The 16,000-nt window shown below is 39.8% G+C and overlaps 1 protein-coding gene across 7 annotated transcripts in view; it reads right to left on the reverse strand.

Moving 5' to 3' along the window:
• Positions 1 to 2,082, reverse strand: part of LOC148030353 (uncharacterized) — a 347,980-nt gene extending 345,898 nt beyond the window's left edge. For 6 of the 7 annotated variants that reach the window (XR_015692181.1, XR_015692182.1, XM_087686668.1 and 3 more), the window contains exons 1-6: positions 1,772 to 2,082; positions 1,024 to 1,075; positions 817 to 900; positions 595 to 692; positions 252 to 323; positions 44 to 124 (exon numbers count right to left, since the gene is read on the reverse strand). Coding sequence is in view for 5 of the 7 variants with exons in the window: in XM_087686668.1 (XP_087542794.1) it covers positions 44 to 124; positions 252 to 323; positions 595 to 692; positions 817 to 900; positions 1,024 to 1,075; positions 1,772 to 1,801 (417 nt within the window). In the remaining 2 variants the exon portion in view is untranslated. The remainder of the gene's footprint in view (positions 1 to 43; positions 125 to 251; positions 324 to 594; positions 693 to 816; positions 901 to 1,023; positions 1,076 to 1,771) is intronic. The other variant, XM_087686669.1, reaches the window with a different exon arrangement.
• Between the last annotated feature and the right edge of the window lie 13,918 nt (positions 2,083 to 16,000).

Here is a 16,000-nt window from a genome sequence, read left to right on the forward strand (position 1 = left end):
CATAACTTCTAACATTTACAGATAGGGAATAAGGACAATTCACCTTTGAAGAAACCTTCTGCTTTGAGACCAACTTTTGCTCTGGAGACCAAATTCCAAAATCGCCTGCTGTTCCACTGGCCAGCTATGTAAGAATATCATATTCACTGTTTAGCATCTAGATGATCTCAGAATGGTTCTTTACAAGAGATTAAACAAATGACAGGAACCACACAACTTTTGGCAGAGTCCCCACACACCCAGGCCTTTACCTGTTGGGTGAGAGGATTGTATGCAAGGCATTGAACAGGATCATTATGGCTGAACTTTAGAATGCCCTCAGCCTGTAGTTACAAAAAAGTGAGCAATTATGTGTCTACCTCACAAGAGTCAAGTGAAATATAATGACAGCTACTTTAGCCTCAATAACACAGCTAGAGTGTGTTAGTCTGGCACGATCTTATTGTGGCTCTGTTTCTGCAAATGTTCCAGTAGCAAAATTACAAACCATCTAACAGTGATTTGACACCAGATCACATCAAACAAGAGACATTAATTCTCTCTCTTATGCCAATTTTGCACACTGCTATGCTTTTCTAACAGAACTTTTGAAACCTTATAAGTCCAGATAATCACTGTCTTGTCCGCTCCTCCTGATGCAAATCTTTTACCATCCCTTGAATAGGCCACACAATACACGATATCTTTGTGCCCTACATTTATGATCATGTTCAATCATCATATTGTTGCAAAGTAGCAGTTGTAGCCCTACTCGGTGATTTCAAGCATTTAAGTCGTTTAGCAAGATGATGATACAACAACGAATTGTTGGCATACCCTTAAGACTATGAACAACAACCCCTTCACTTGCATCATAAACAAGCACGCGAGACCCAACTGCAGCAATCAGCTGACTCCCGTCTGAACAATTCAAAAGATATTAAAAGGAGTGAGGCTAAGTAATCAAGGCCGGGAACGATAGCACAGGCAAGAGCAAAACATTATCAACGTGCCTATGAAATTTTTTAAAACCATATTGTGCACCTGGTCGAAACGCAATGTCATGGCATGCACCTCGGATACCATCAATATCAGGCTGCACAAAGAATATTTCTAGTGTCATAGCAGTTTCCTGCCTTTCAAACAATCTATATTCTGTAAGCTTGTCAAAACATAACAGAAAGCTGCCAATCTGAAACCAAGAATAAGGTAATGTTGCCGCAAAGTCTATGCGAACATTTATTTTGTGCTCAAAGAGAGCTACCTTACAGGCGCACAACAAATCTCACGTAGGAAGCATTTATCTATTACACAAATGAGATAACATCATGAATTCCATTGCCCTTAAAGGCTCGTATCTTCTGGCACGTTTTCCACAAGCAGAACTATATTTGTACAGTCCACATTTGTAGCCAAGACAAGCCTGTTTGCCATTTCAGAAATGGGAGCAAATCGTTTCAATTGCTCGTTTGGAGAAACAAAGAACATCATCTTTTCCAATGCATGAGAGTTAAGCATTCCTTGCTGCATCTCTTCTTTGCATGTATGAGATCGTCATCTTTTCCAAAGCATCGGCGATCTTTATTCTTTTACTGCAACTCGGCTTTCCGACCTACAACTTTCAACAATGGCGAGAAAAGCCTCGAAATCTTTTCTTAATGTCGTCTTGCAATGTGTGAGGCATAATCTCTTCCAATGCATCAGAGATCATCATTCTTTAACTGCGGCTCGTCTTTCCAACCTACACATTTTAAGAATGGCAAGAAAAGCCTTGAGATCTTTTCCTTCTTACGTGATCGGACCACGCGACGACTGCCCGCATCGCAAGCTCTTCGGGCCTGCAAAGGAGAGATGATCATGAACGGGGTGCACCGGCTGCTGTAGATCGTGTGTCCCGAGCGCAGAAAAGGATTGCGTATCTCTAGATTTTTGGAACAACGCTATGCCAAGAAACTCCGCACAGCCTTGGTCTAATGAAATGCTGTCTATCACTTCTGATACAGCACCTATGCCAAGAAACTCCACACAGCCTTGGTCTAGTGGAATGCTGTCTACCACTTCTGTTGCTATTTAAAAAAAACACACTTCACAGAGCGAGCAAGCTTAACGACTGTCAGCAGATTCGATCTCTAACCATATTTTTGTTTAAGGCTAACAGATATATTTCTTGTCGTTTCTTGTAATACTACTTAGTCCTCGCCCATATATATGTACACTATGTATATATAATTCTATACTAGGATAAAGGGGCCAATAGATTGCGATCTAACAATCCTCTATTATATTTTTTTTTTTCAAGTGAGTTATATAAATGTTTTTTAATGGTCAAACTATTGATAGTATATAAAGCTCAAAGAAAAAACAATCAGGATATTTTGATATTTTTATCAAGTAACCTTAGTTACAAATGAAAGGTTCATTAAAGAAGGACAATGAGGGGCTAAAAGAGTGACACTCGAGGATGCATTGCTTTAGGGTTTTACAAAATCTAAATATAAAAAATTTTACATGGCTCAATTGCTTGACTTAAGTTAAGCTCATTTATAATTTTTAAAAATTCATATTATATTATTAAGTGACTAAAAAAGCCACATCTTTCTTGTAAAATTGTCACTCAATCGGGGTGGGGTGTGTTTTCCTTTTGGAGGGCGCTACTTTATTGGCCCCTTTACCTTATCTGTCCTCTATTATCTACACTAGCACTCAAGGAACACTATCCTACTTCTCCACGAAGTGGGGCAACAAGGTAGCTTTGCTTCCCTATCACATAGGAACTTTGTCATTCTTGAGTGTAAAAATATCATATAATTCGTTTCCATTGCACAACCATAACTTGAATACATATTCATCTTTTGCATCCTTGAGCACAAGAGGTCACATGCTTGCTCACTAAATAGATACATCTCTACAAAAAAGCAACCATATTATTCCACCCTCCAAAAAACACATCTATGTATGTATCCCTGCAAAAAAGTAATACACCTTATTGCATCTTCTGAAGCACATGCTTGTATACAATATTCGTCGTGACATTCACTGTGCTCCCATTTTCATCCAGCAAGACTCTCACACCGCATGAGGATTTTACCCTTGAAAATGCAACATACAACTGTCCATGTGCAAATACCAATGTCTTTAAGTAAAGACCAACAAAAGACAAAGTTTGGCCCTGTGACTTATTGATTATCATAGCAAACGCCAATCGAACAGGAAACTATCTCCACCTCATAATAAATGGAAATTGCAAAGTGCTAGGAATAAAAGTGATCCTAGGAATGAAAACTCATTTTCCTACATTTGTTCGTGTTATTATCTCAGCATCTATCACATTTTTATTGAATGCCTTACATATCAATCATGTACCATTACACAGGCCTCTTCCTGGATTTAAGTTCCTAAGTAGAATAATAGGTGCATTCATCTTTAGCAATAATAGATGGGGAAGAAACCCGCCTCCAAGATCTAATGTATTTAAATACTCTACAAAGTACAAAAATGAGCTATCATTAGTCTTTGCAATCGAATCCGCACTATAGTACTATATAACCTCTCCAAGCATCAATTGCAATGCACAATGATTCAAAGAAGCCACCTCTATATTTCGCGCTACAAGTATAGCACACTCCTTGAAATATACTCCAAAGTCTCTCATTGTGGATACTTCACTGTACACACTATCAACCAATCTTTCAATGGAGTGTCATTTCAATACCATGCCAAATGGAATATGTAACTTATCACAATTCTATGTAATATCCACTCCATTCCCTATCCCTTAAATCCAACTAATAAACCCATTATACATTGCATCACCAACAGTTGACATTCGCATATTCCCAAACAACCTTAGCACCTTAACATACTGAACAATATCTTCAAGGGAGCCCTTCATCACGACGGGTAGGATCTATCTAAAATCACCTCCAGGTAAAGTGACATTTCCACCAAATGGTTTATCACAACTTATAATATCCCTTAAAGTTCTATCAATCGCTTCAAATGCATACATGTGTATCATGGGAGCTTCATCCCACAAAAGAAGGCTTGACCATCTCAATAGCTGAGCAAGATCGCTTTGAACAAGAATATTACAGGTGGATCAATTACTTAGATCTAATGGAATTTTAAACCTCGAGTGAGCAGTATGACCACCTTGTTTATGACCATCTTGTAGAAGCAAAGCAGCAATGCCAGATGACGCTGTTGCTAATGCTTCACGACGATCACTCCCTAACTTATCAAGCAAACACTTATAAAGAAATGTCTTCCTAGACCCGCTAGGACCATTAAAATAAAACATCTCCAATTTTTCACCAATAGCATCTATAACTGCATTATATGCAACTCTCTGTTCATCATTCAACATTGCCTCCATAGAAACACAAGCTCTACATTGCTCCAATACATGATATGCATATTCATATTCCAAAAGAGGGTTAGCACACAATTGAGAATCTATTGGATGAGGTTCTAGCAATCCATCAAAGTCAGATAATCTTCGCCCATATTGCCATAAAAGATCTTGAAGATGCAATAAAGCCTTGTTTGATGTGCAGAATTGAAGAAGATACATTCACATGTTCTAGCTGTAATTTATACGGAATATCCTCTATCACTGGTACCATAAACTTATCCCAAAGCTGACCAAGCTAAGTAGGCTTACAAAAGACCAAAATTGCAACAAACAAAGTACACAACATAGCAGCAATTTGCACAAAGGCAGCTTCTTCAAAGTACATTGCACACTCATCATCCTCTAACACACCCTTTGCAACATAGGCTTCCTTAAAAGTATTGTATATCACATTGCCAACAGTACGCAAATCCTCAAAAGACGTACATCCCTGAGACACTGTTAAGAGTATTCGCAAGGAATAACTCACCACATGTAGGCGACACAAAGTATATTCGACAACATGTATTTTCACGCTTTCTCTTCGTCCACACCTTTCGTTGTGCATTCCACACCCAATACACTAGGAAGTCTTAATAGTGAATATCTCAAGCCTCTGGAAGAATATGATTGCATGTAAACCACTCTATAATAGTGGTTTACTTGATATCTTTGTGTTGCATAACATCTGATATATTGTCCATATCTTGAAACACCACACAATTCTCGCCAGGCAAGTGCACTTGCAAATGCTATATATCAGGCTTCTCATTGTGCAATGCATAGTCATATATTCACCAACATGCTTCTGAAGCAGAAACATATCGTGCATCTAAATAACTCTCAATCACGTCCACTTCACGGATGCTCGTACCATTCAACCCTGAGCTTCCAACATAAAATTTAATGGTTGCATGATCATGTCCCTTGTATATATACTTATATGAATACTTAACACGTACCACTGTTGAGCACACCTCAACATTAATATGTGCATTGCATTTTTTACTTAAGTAAGGATTATATGGAACAATCAATAGATTATCAATAGTATTATCCTTTATTGTGACTGTGTTTCCATCGTCCCGTCTTCTATAGATAGGATAGCCAAGGTTATCAACAATTGTCACATTCATTGACCTCTGAGGAATTTTTTTAGCACATTGACCATCATGCATGCAAGGGCTCTTGGGATTCAATGCACATAAAGGACCGTGGACATTGCACTTTGAGATAGTTTCAAACAAAGCAAAACCACTCTTTCACCAACAAAGGCACCAATAACTTGTACTGGCCCATTATCCATCACTCCTATCATATCTACCAAGCCTTTATAAACTTCCAAGCGTAAAACTAATTGATTCTGACGACACCAAGCCAACCTACATTGCTCTATACTACAATAAGCATCAATAATAAATTGTTGCAAATATCGACCACCACACAACATGCACCTTAGTGTCCTCACGCACTTGTAGTCAAAATGCATAAAATTGCATTTGAGTAACATAGTCCTTATTAGACAATGCATGTATATTATTTGAAATATTAACATTACTATAAGGTACATTTACATGCCAACCATCATCACCCATAAGAAAAAGAAGAGCATATAACATTGGCATATACGCCCTATGCAAGTTTGAAATAGCAAAACATCGTCCATCTCGACTATAAACATGTATGTCTCGATAATCAAGAGTATTCTCATTGCCTTGTCCTAGCATGATAGCTGCAACTTCAGTTGCCATTGGAGTTGAGTACTGTCTATTAGCCTGTTGAACTCCAAAAATAGTCATTCTTAAATCATGCAAGGGATTGTTTTGCAATTGCATACCCACAAATCTAAAAGCTTGTGCATACACATTGTGTTGATGCATCATAGACTGAAGCTCCCTAAGTAAATTCGGTAATAAATTAGGCATAACATCCAATCGATTAGATATCTCATGCTCAATATCATAAATATAAAGTTGTGAAAATCTTGGCATTTCTCGTCATTGCACATTAGGAAGCAGAGCACCTATACAATGATAAATGGAGCCATTTACTCTAAAGGTATAAGAATTCCTCGTAGCAGATAAAAACTCATCAACATTGGTACCAAAATACACAAATGCAAGAGCACTATTATATGCTCGTATACTATTTTTGAATACTCTACTTTGATGATGTATGTCATGCAACAAATCATGCAACGGTTGCGGTGGATATTGCAACGGTGGTAAACATTACTTTTCCATTATAACAACAATGTTTACCAAACAAAACTGATCCTTGCACTTGAGTCTCACATCTCCACAATTTAGTTGAACATCGCTCACACACTCAGAAAGACTTCCCATGGAATGCACAATTGGGTCTTGAAATAGCAATATTGTAGTTGCAGGATGAATATCCATTGTAGGTAAATCATGCAAAATGGAGTAAAAACCTCCATTTTGAGGGCTAAAGGTTGGAGCATTATTTACACCTGACTCATCAATCATAGGATTTCCTAGATTTTGGTGATTTCTAGTATTGCAATTATACTTCATAGCAATTTGCTGCTCAATCGATTCACTATTCTCATCAAGAATCCCCATGTGAGAATGCATATTTTGCATACTATCCACCGTACCCTGAACTCCCATATGAATCAAGCTATCATGACTTAGAGCTTCTCACTATGAAATATATTGGTATCCAGTCATAGCAGAACACATCTTTTTGTGCCCCCTTCGATTATATTTTATCTGTAGCCAAACCATTTGCATCTTAAGCCTAGCAACTTGTCATCCTCTATGCTGCGTAGAGTCGAGTCTATGCATATGAACACGTTTACACATAATCTCTACTAGTTATCCAATGTGAAAATCCCATATCGATCGGATTCCCACAAAGCCTGCACGTCAAGAGAGTTTATGTGTTCTTTCAATGAGAGACTTGATTGAGATTAGTATTTTCAAAAAGACTTAAAAGTAGAATCAATCTAGAATCACATAATTCAAAACACTGAAGTAATTAAATCTAGAATGATATATTCTATATAATTAGATGTCTCATCCAAAGAGAGACAAAGAAAAAGTCCATCTAACTAGCAAGCGATCCCCCAAGCCTATAACTCAAAGGAATCTGCAGTATACCCAAAACATTAGGATTCTTAAATTATTTCCAACACTAATAACTTCCTCAAATGTTATACATGGGTATCACTAAGAGTTGAGAGAGAGAGAGAGAGAGAGAGAGAGAGAGAGAGAGAGAGAGAGAGAGAGAGAGAGAGAGAGAGAGAGAGAGAAATGCATATGCATTTAACATTATTCAACATTAAATTCTCTACACATGATCTACATGCAAATCCAAACGCAAATCTAACCACAAATTGGACATCTAAATGATTCTCAAAGCTTTTTTCATTATCAATTACCTTCCTAAGCACAACAAATGCAGAGAGAGTGTGTGTGTGTGTGCAAGTGAAAGAGAGGGAGAGAAACCAATGCATACATATGCATTTAATATAAAATTAGGCCAGTATGCCAGAGATTGAAGGGGATGCAATGGCAGTGGAGAAGGAGAAGAGGAAGATGTGGGAGAGAAGAGCACACACAATGTAGGTGCTGTCAAGAATGATATATGATAGCCTTATTACACTATCTCATATATATGAATAAAGAATATGGACAGTCACTGTACATGGGCAGGCCTAAGGGCCTTTTACCCCAACAACCTCCCACTAAAAGGCCAATGGGCCAGGGAGTGAAAAAAGAAAGGAAAAGAAAGACAAGGTGAGGAATCATGACATGTCACCCAACACCCAATCGGAAAGTGAGCTGTGCAATAAGCATGAACCTCTATGAAAGAAGAGTCAAGCATCCTCGAGTCCATGACATCCAGGAGATAAGCGATCCCGCAACTCCATACAACGGAGCAATCCAAGAATGCTTCTCATGAAGCAAGCACAACTCATAAGTGCAAGGCTGTAATGCATAAGCATTAGAGTAGCACATAGCATCAACGTGGCGCATAGGAGATAGTTGAGAGCACATAGACTCTCAAAAGTCAATCATAGAAGAAGGGCCAGCATCCCAGACACATGTCAAATGGGGTATCAAGATAGTATGTGGCCTCAACGAAGCGGAAGACTAACATACGGTTGTAGCATCAACCATAAAGCACACTAAACGAGCATCAAGAGGCTTGAGAGATATCTGCATCTCATAAAAGATAGCATGACGGCTACGCATAACCTGTTGGGCATCCAAATCCCATAATCTATAAGACTGAAAGTCACCATCTCCATAACCAAGGAGGATACATCTGTGTGACATAGGTATATCTAGCATACATACAAATGCTTGGCAGCCAAACATCCTCAAGTAATCATAGGAGGGTCTCATGCCACTCCATGCCTCGTGTGGTGTAATACCATCCAAAGTCAGACACGGCGTCCTATTAAGCAAGTAGCCTGCCGTCATATGGGCCTCAGCCCAAAAGCCATAAGATAACCCAGATGTGGGAAGCATAGAAGCAATCTTTGCTTGTAGAGTCAGGCACATGCCATGAGCAATCTCGTAATACCGTGGGCACAAGAAATCAATGCCATACTGCTGACAAGAGGTCTGAAAGCTGGGAGAGAGAGAATGACTCTCATAATCCATTTACAAGCACCTAGGCTTGCTACAGTAGAATCCATAAACCTGTCAAGCATAACTGCAGCATCCTCAATCTGCACCAAGGGAAAATCCCCAACATGGTGGGTAGCATGATCAACAAAGGTCACAAAGTACGATGCTCTTCCAAGTGACTAGGAAGCATAGGTCCATATATTGCACAATGGACAAGATCTAGAGGAGCATGCCTCGTATGATCGCCATAAAAGCCAAGGGGGTTCTACAAGGACCAAGAGTACAATCAGGGCAAGCATCAAGATCTGTAAGTGACATAGGAGGCAATAATATGTCTGAACGAGACAAGGTCTCCATCTCTCTGTGGTGCATATGACCTAGGCGATAATGCCATAACAATGCAAGTGGTATCTGGATAACTGCAACCATAGAATCTCCCACATGAGAGACATGCACTAGGTAATGAGAACCAACTCTAGAACCTCTGGCCAAAACCAAGCAACCATGAAAGATCTTCCATGACCTATCTTGAAGAGAAACAGACTAACTTGCATCATACAACTAACTGACAAAAATCAAGCTCTTACTGAGCATTGGAAACATGTAAAATATCCCTAAGCATAAGAGAAGTCCCATTAGGCAAAGCTAGGTGCATGTCCCCTATACCAAGAATAGCATAAGTCTGCTCAAGGCCCAAAGAAATGCATCCATCAAACTCCCTGTAAGTAGAGAACCATGTTCTATGTGGAGTAACATGACAAGATGGCATTGAATCCAATAGCCAATCTGAGGCATAAGCCATATCACTAAGCAAGAAATTTGTAGCGAAACTAGATGACAGGAGTACATGCTCAACTGCATCATCATGGGTAACAACATGTACCTCACCACTAGTAACAATGGTAACACCCACTACATGTCTTGTATCCTTGACTCTCTACTCATGTCAAGTCCGTCTCTGTCTTTGTTGGTCTCTAATTCATCTAAAACTTTTTCTTTTAACATGCCCAAGCTTCCCACAATGGAAGCATACATCTGTAGAAGAAGAAGAAGAAGACAAAGTCTCTGAAGTCTCATCAATAGGGCTATCCAAGACATTTGAAGATCTCAAGGAGTGTAGGGCTATCCCAACAAAGGGAACCTACTCATTAAGACAACCGTTTGCAAGTACATCAGTGGTAGAAGCATGCTACTGCAAGGACTCATCCATCTATAATGGAAAAGGGAACATAGAGGTATCAAGCAAAGATGTAGAAGCTCCCACATGAACAAACCTCATAGGGAATTGCATGACATAGCCAACCACAATAGCATAAAGCAAAAGACATCTATTATAAGAGCATACAGATTTCAACCATAAAATCAGCCCATAACCATACGCATAAGCATAGCTCTGCAATAGATAATGCTATCTAGGAAAAGCCAAGTTAAACCAAGATCGACAAGAGGCAAAAAATCCTGCAAGAGTCAAGCTCCAGGAAAAGCCCAAGTATCTGTACAATAACATCCAAATTAATTGCTCTGTAAAGTATATGACAATAGACAAAGTGCATAGCCGGGTAAGCATCAGAAGCAACTGCTCTCTGACGTGTATGGGGAAAAGCAACCCAACTAGCATAGAAGCTAGGCAACACAAAAGCAACAAAGCCATAACTGCTAAACCCAAGCACTGTCAAGAAGTCCACTGATCAAGGAGTAACCTGCAAAGAACCAAGCATCAATGAGCAATGAAAGCTCAATAACCAACTACCAAGACAATGAAGCAAGCACTACTCAAACATGTATTTGCATCCAAGTAAATCCAAGATTCATAATCGGGGCATTAAGGGCCAAATAGCATCCAAGCTGCATAAGTGATAAGCCGACCAAATGCAAACTACTCCACAAAATTCTCAAATGCAAGTTGATTCAAGCCCAAACATCTGCCATACTGTAGCCAAACCCAAAAGCATCCACATCAAACATCAATCCCATAATGGGTAGCACGAGGCATAAGCCTTGTCAAGTGAAATGCCAGCTACAAAGAAAATGATAGTGAACCAAGAATTGAGCTCTACTCTTTGCTCAAGAAGCATCTAGGAGCATAGACATCAAAGTGGCATCATTCAAATACATCAACATATCATCCCGAGTAGTTGGGAGCACCCATAGACCATAGGCATAACCAAACTGGAGGTAAAATAACCTATCAACCAAGGTAGCATAAATCCAAACCAACAACGAAGTGTCCACATCCAAATCAAGGCTCAATAGCTTGTAAATAGAATATCCAGGAATAAATCATGATGACCAAGCATCAATACATCCAATAGGACACCTGAATGTCAACAAAAAGCATTATGCATAAGCCATCCCTGATAAATCGAGCTATGGAAGCTCAAACCAAGTCCCAAAGCATCTCAAAACATTGGGCAAACATCCCCAAAGCATCTGGGCATCAAATACCAAGCCTCAGGAGCATCACATAAGCTAAGAGCATGACATTTTCTTTCTGTAAATAAACTCAGATCTGTTGCAAAAAATGTTGTGATCAGAATTTGTCAGTTTTGACATCGCCATCGCGTTCGGAGCGTGCCAACACCTCAAGTTAGACTCTTAGCTTGCCTAAATTGAGTTCCGAATACCCGAGATATGAGAGAAAATGGGCTTTTTGAGCCAAATTTTGAAACATACGCAAAAAAACGTGAGTTGCTACTATGGGGCCTGCTAGTTATCCTGAGGATAAGGGGGCAAATGGGGGACATACAAGGTGCCCAATGAAGCCAAGGAACACATGCAAAGAGCCTATGAGGGCTGGAGAGAGGCGGGAGATGAAATCTTACCTTGGGGGGAAGAAGCTATGGCTGGCATTGAAGCTCCAAGCTCTAGGTCTTCAATCTGGGTTGAAGTAATGCCGGGCCAAGCTCCATGATCAAGCTCTAATACCAGTTGAAGGGGATGCAATGGCAGTGGAGAAGGAGAATAGGAAGATGTGGGAGAGAAGAGCACACACAATGTAGGTGCTGTCAAGAATGATATAAGGGAACTCCATGTCTATGAGGAATAAATGTTAGCCATACTACATGCCATTAAGAAGTGGCATCACTACATTTATGGCAGCCATTTCAAAGTCAAAAGTGATTATCAAGTGTGCTAAAGTATTTTCTTTCACAGCCTAACTTATCTCTCCTAAGCAAAGAAGGTGGTTAGCTACACTACAAGGCTTGACTTTAAGATTTCTTATATGGCATGCAAGGATAATGTAGTGGCAAATGCACGATCTAGGATGTGGGCATGTTTTGTTTCTACTATTTCTATTCTCTATAAAGATTGGATTCACGGCATACAGGAAGAATATTTGTTAGATGAGCAAACAACTAACATCATGAAGAATTTATAGTAAGGCAATGAATATGAAATTTTCAATTTCAAGTGGCAGAATGAACTTCTTTGGTTCAAAGGCAGAGTATATTTGACTCCTCAGATATCTTTTAGGCAAAGGAACTTACAGGAGATGCATTCTTCATTGAAGTAGCCACAACAATGTCCAGCTCCAAGCTATACCTTCATGGATGTAGAAAACTCAAAGACAAAGATGAGCAATCCAAAAGAGAACTAGATCAAAGAGTGTAGGTAACATAGGACATCCTTGCTTCACCCCAATGGTGCTAGATATCATGTCTAAATATCCTCTTGGGCATCTATTCAACCCACCACTATCTCATATAGTGCTACATAGATATCCCAACTCATGTCCAATGGGATCTTGAGTGTCTGTAGTCTCTATAGTAGTCGGACTCTTGGAATAGTATCAAAGGCTTTATGGAAATCCACAAAGTAGTAATATAGTCTCTTCTTCTTGATTTTTGCATGCTCCTCAAGGCAAAGATGTGGCCAGCATGTCCTACATCTCTTAGTCTCCCTCTTTCTGCATATGCACTTAGGTTTGTCTCCAACATTGCTCCATATATATTTGCCAATGTGTGGCCCACCATGATGGTTCTATGGTTACCAAGATCTAGGAGGTCTCCAAACTTGTGGATGGGCATGATGGTATGCATGGTCCACTCATCTAGAAGCCTTTTTCTAAGCCCCTATTGAACATGAAAGCAAGGAGAGAAGCCAAAATGTTAACTACATAAATCAAATGCTCACCCTATATACTTGTGTGATCCATTGATCACTCATCAATGATGTAGGCACTCTATTGCTCTCCTCACCATATCATATGTGAAGAAGGAATGTGGTATGGTGAGACACTAGTGGGTGAGGAATCACTGATTGGTATGGTACATCGTATAGTCCCACTGCATAGCAGTGCCATGTCTCTAGTTCACTATTGGGTGTGGGGTGGTGTGGCTCTCATAGATTATGCCATGTTGTGGCTACATCTTTGCTCATGAACAAATGATACAAATCCCAATAATGTGCCTCCTCGTATCCTTGTAATTTATGACCAGTCAAGATCTACATCTGCCTATGCTTTGTGATATACCCTAGTCCTCTCTAGATCTAGAGGTGTCTATATATCTGTGTGCTCTCATCTTCATGCCGACTATTTTGAGGCATGGTCCCAAGTTAGGTGGGTCTACTAGTGTGTGTGGATTGTGAGAAGCTTTGGAGAGCAACTAAATGGAGGATGTAGGTGAGTTGGGAGGCGAGTGTCCTAAGGGGGACAATATCCTCAAACTATGTGAGCCCAACATATATGTGATGGCTATATATGTTAGCTAGCTCATGCCTAAAATAAAAAACAATGGACTATGGGTAGTGGCTGGCATTTGTGGGTGTGGGGAGGAGGATATGGTGAGGGAGAAGTAGGTATGATCTACTCCAATCAAGTAGGAGTGATGGTAAAGGATCTGACTAGTTCCATCATCTCGTCGGAACCTAATACATAGTCTATTGTGGTAGAGCCCATGGGTTGGAAGCAAGTCAATGCTCTAGATGCAAGCCACTTCTTCATCCCTTTGTAAATAATGAGATGGTGTCAGGACCCTAGCTCTAGTAGTTTTTGTCCATAGTGAGTCCTATTTTATCCAATACTAGTAGATATCATGCATGTGCTTGCCTCCTCTACATCCATCACTTGTAGACTCCTTGAATCTTCAAAATCATATGTGTTACACTATCTACTTTGCATCCTTGTGTTAAAATCTATGACTAGGAGAATCTCCCCTAGACTCAGGTAGAGTAGAATCTCATTGGATAGCTCTATAAAAGGGGACTCTCATCTATCTCCCTCTCTCTCTTGTTGTTGTGACTCCCCACTAGCATACCTTGAACCTCATTGGGAAAAGTAGCAAATAGGAATATATAACATCTAGCCATGGGAGATCTCAACTCTAATCCACGTATGGTGCATTGGGATTTGGTGCCATGATGTGGACTATATCCTATATCTTATGTTGGATTGAGATGACCACTCTCATGATCCTTGGGTGGTGTCTTGATGTCTTGTGCAACTTTGATACATTGACTCCCATACATATCCCTTTACTCTAGGCAGTCTCTTCTCAAGACCCTGATGTGTCTCTCTAATCAAGATCAGCTCATGTTTCTCCATCACCTCCTCCATCCTCCCTACTAAGTCCATAATGAGCCCTTATAGTTCCATACTATCATCTGTATATTTGAGGCGTCTATCTCATAGGTTGCATGTCCCTATTCAATTGTCTTGCCATCAATGATGGCTCGGCCATCTCTATATAGTGCCTTCTTGTCCTCCTTCCTAGCCTTGATTATTTTGGGCATGCTTGTGCATCTATACTCACGTGCATCCTAGTAAGGTCATCCAAGTAGATGGGATCCCCTGGGAGTCCACATGGTATGGCTTTCTTCCTCATGAAGGCCATCCTCTCCATTTCATCTCAAAAATTTAGGACAAGTGTGTGCTTTTGCCATTCCTTACCAAATCTCTAAGCTTTTGTAGAGGGGAAAGCTCTGAGGCATATGCACAAATTCTTACCATCCTCCTCAGGTGATGAGTCCTCCTTGGGTATGCCATTTATCCATATGTTTAGTCACCTCACTCGTCTCATCCTCTCTTCCTCCAGTGTGGCATTGACAATGTCTACCTCCTCTTTTTGGTCGTCCTTTTCCATGTCCTTTTTTATGTTCTTCTTCACTACCTCCACCCACCCTTGTTGTGTGACCTCAAGTTTAACATCCACCGCTTTCTTGGAGATTTTCTCCTTTATGGGAATGATCATGTCCTCTTGGATCTCTCCTTCCTCTCATCTGGTGCCCTTCAATGACACAATCTCCTCTTTTAGTTGTTGAATTTCAATTAGCATGGCTTGCTTCTCATTCCTCCATTCTTGCCTTCACTTTCAAGTTTTTTGCTTTTGTTTAGAAGGCCTTGATGCACTTGATTAATTATGCTATCCAAAGTATTTTTGTGTTGGTAATGAGCATTTTCAATGCTTTCTCAAGCATGTGTAGCTTAGCGTCCACACTCGTCGTGTGTCTTTGGTGCTAATGATCTCTGTTTTATCTTTGTCTCTCAGATGTTAGTGGTATGGTTTTTAGCTTCAGTAGTTATGTAGGCAGGTTTGGGGTCAAGCTAACCAAGATCCCCCAAGAGACAAGGTGCCTATGCAAGCAATGGGTTGGGTGCAAGGAAGGTGAGGGTGGGGTAGATGCAATGAAGGCACACACACACACACACACACACACACACACACACACACACACACACACACACACACACAGAGCTATAATTAGCATTGAAAAATAGTTCTACTTGCTAAGAGAAAATAATAATAGTTGTAAGATGGGAATCATCCTTTAGTCACACCATGTAGGATTGGTGTAAGGCTTGGGAGATTCTTCAATTATAATATAGTAAGAAAAAATATTTTCTACATATTAACAAAATTTGTCTGGTATTTCTGGACCAAAGATATTACTTCCAAGTCTATGTAGCACAACAAGAGGAGAGGAGACTCAATATGAATAGGAAGATACATAAGAATAAGTAAGAAAAAAACAAAAAAAATGTTGTTTCTTTATTTAAAAATATAAACAAGATGTTGATTCAAAC

Source organism: Lygodium microphyllum, chromosome 10 (genome assembly GCF_053477565.2).
Source record: "Lygodium microphyllum isolate KBCC chromosome 10, Lygodium_microphyllum_v1.1.10, whole genome shotgun sequence".
Lineage (NCBI taxonomy): Eukaryota > Viridiplantae > Streptophyta > Polypodiopsida > Schizaeales > Lygodiaceae > Lygodium > Lygodium microphyllum.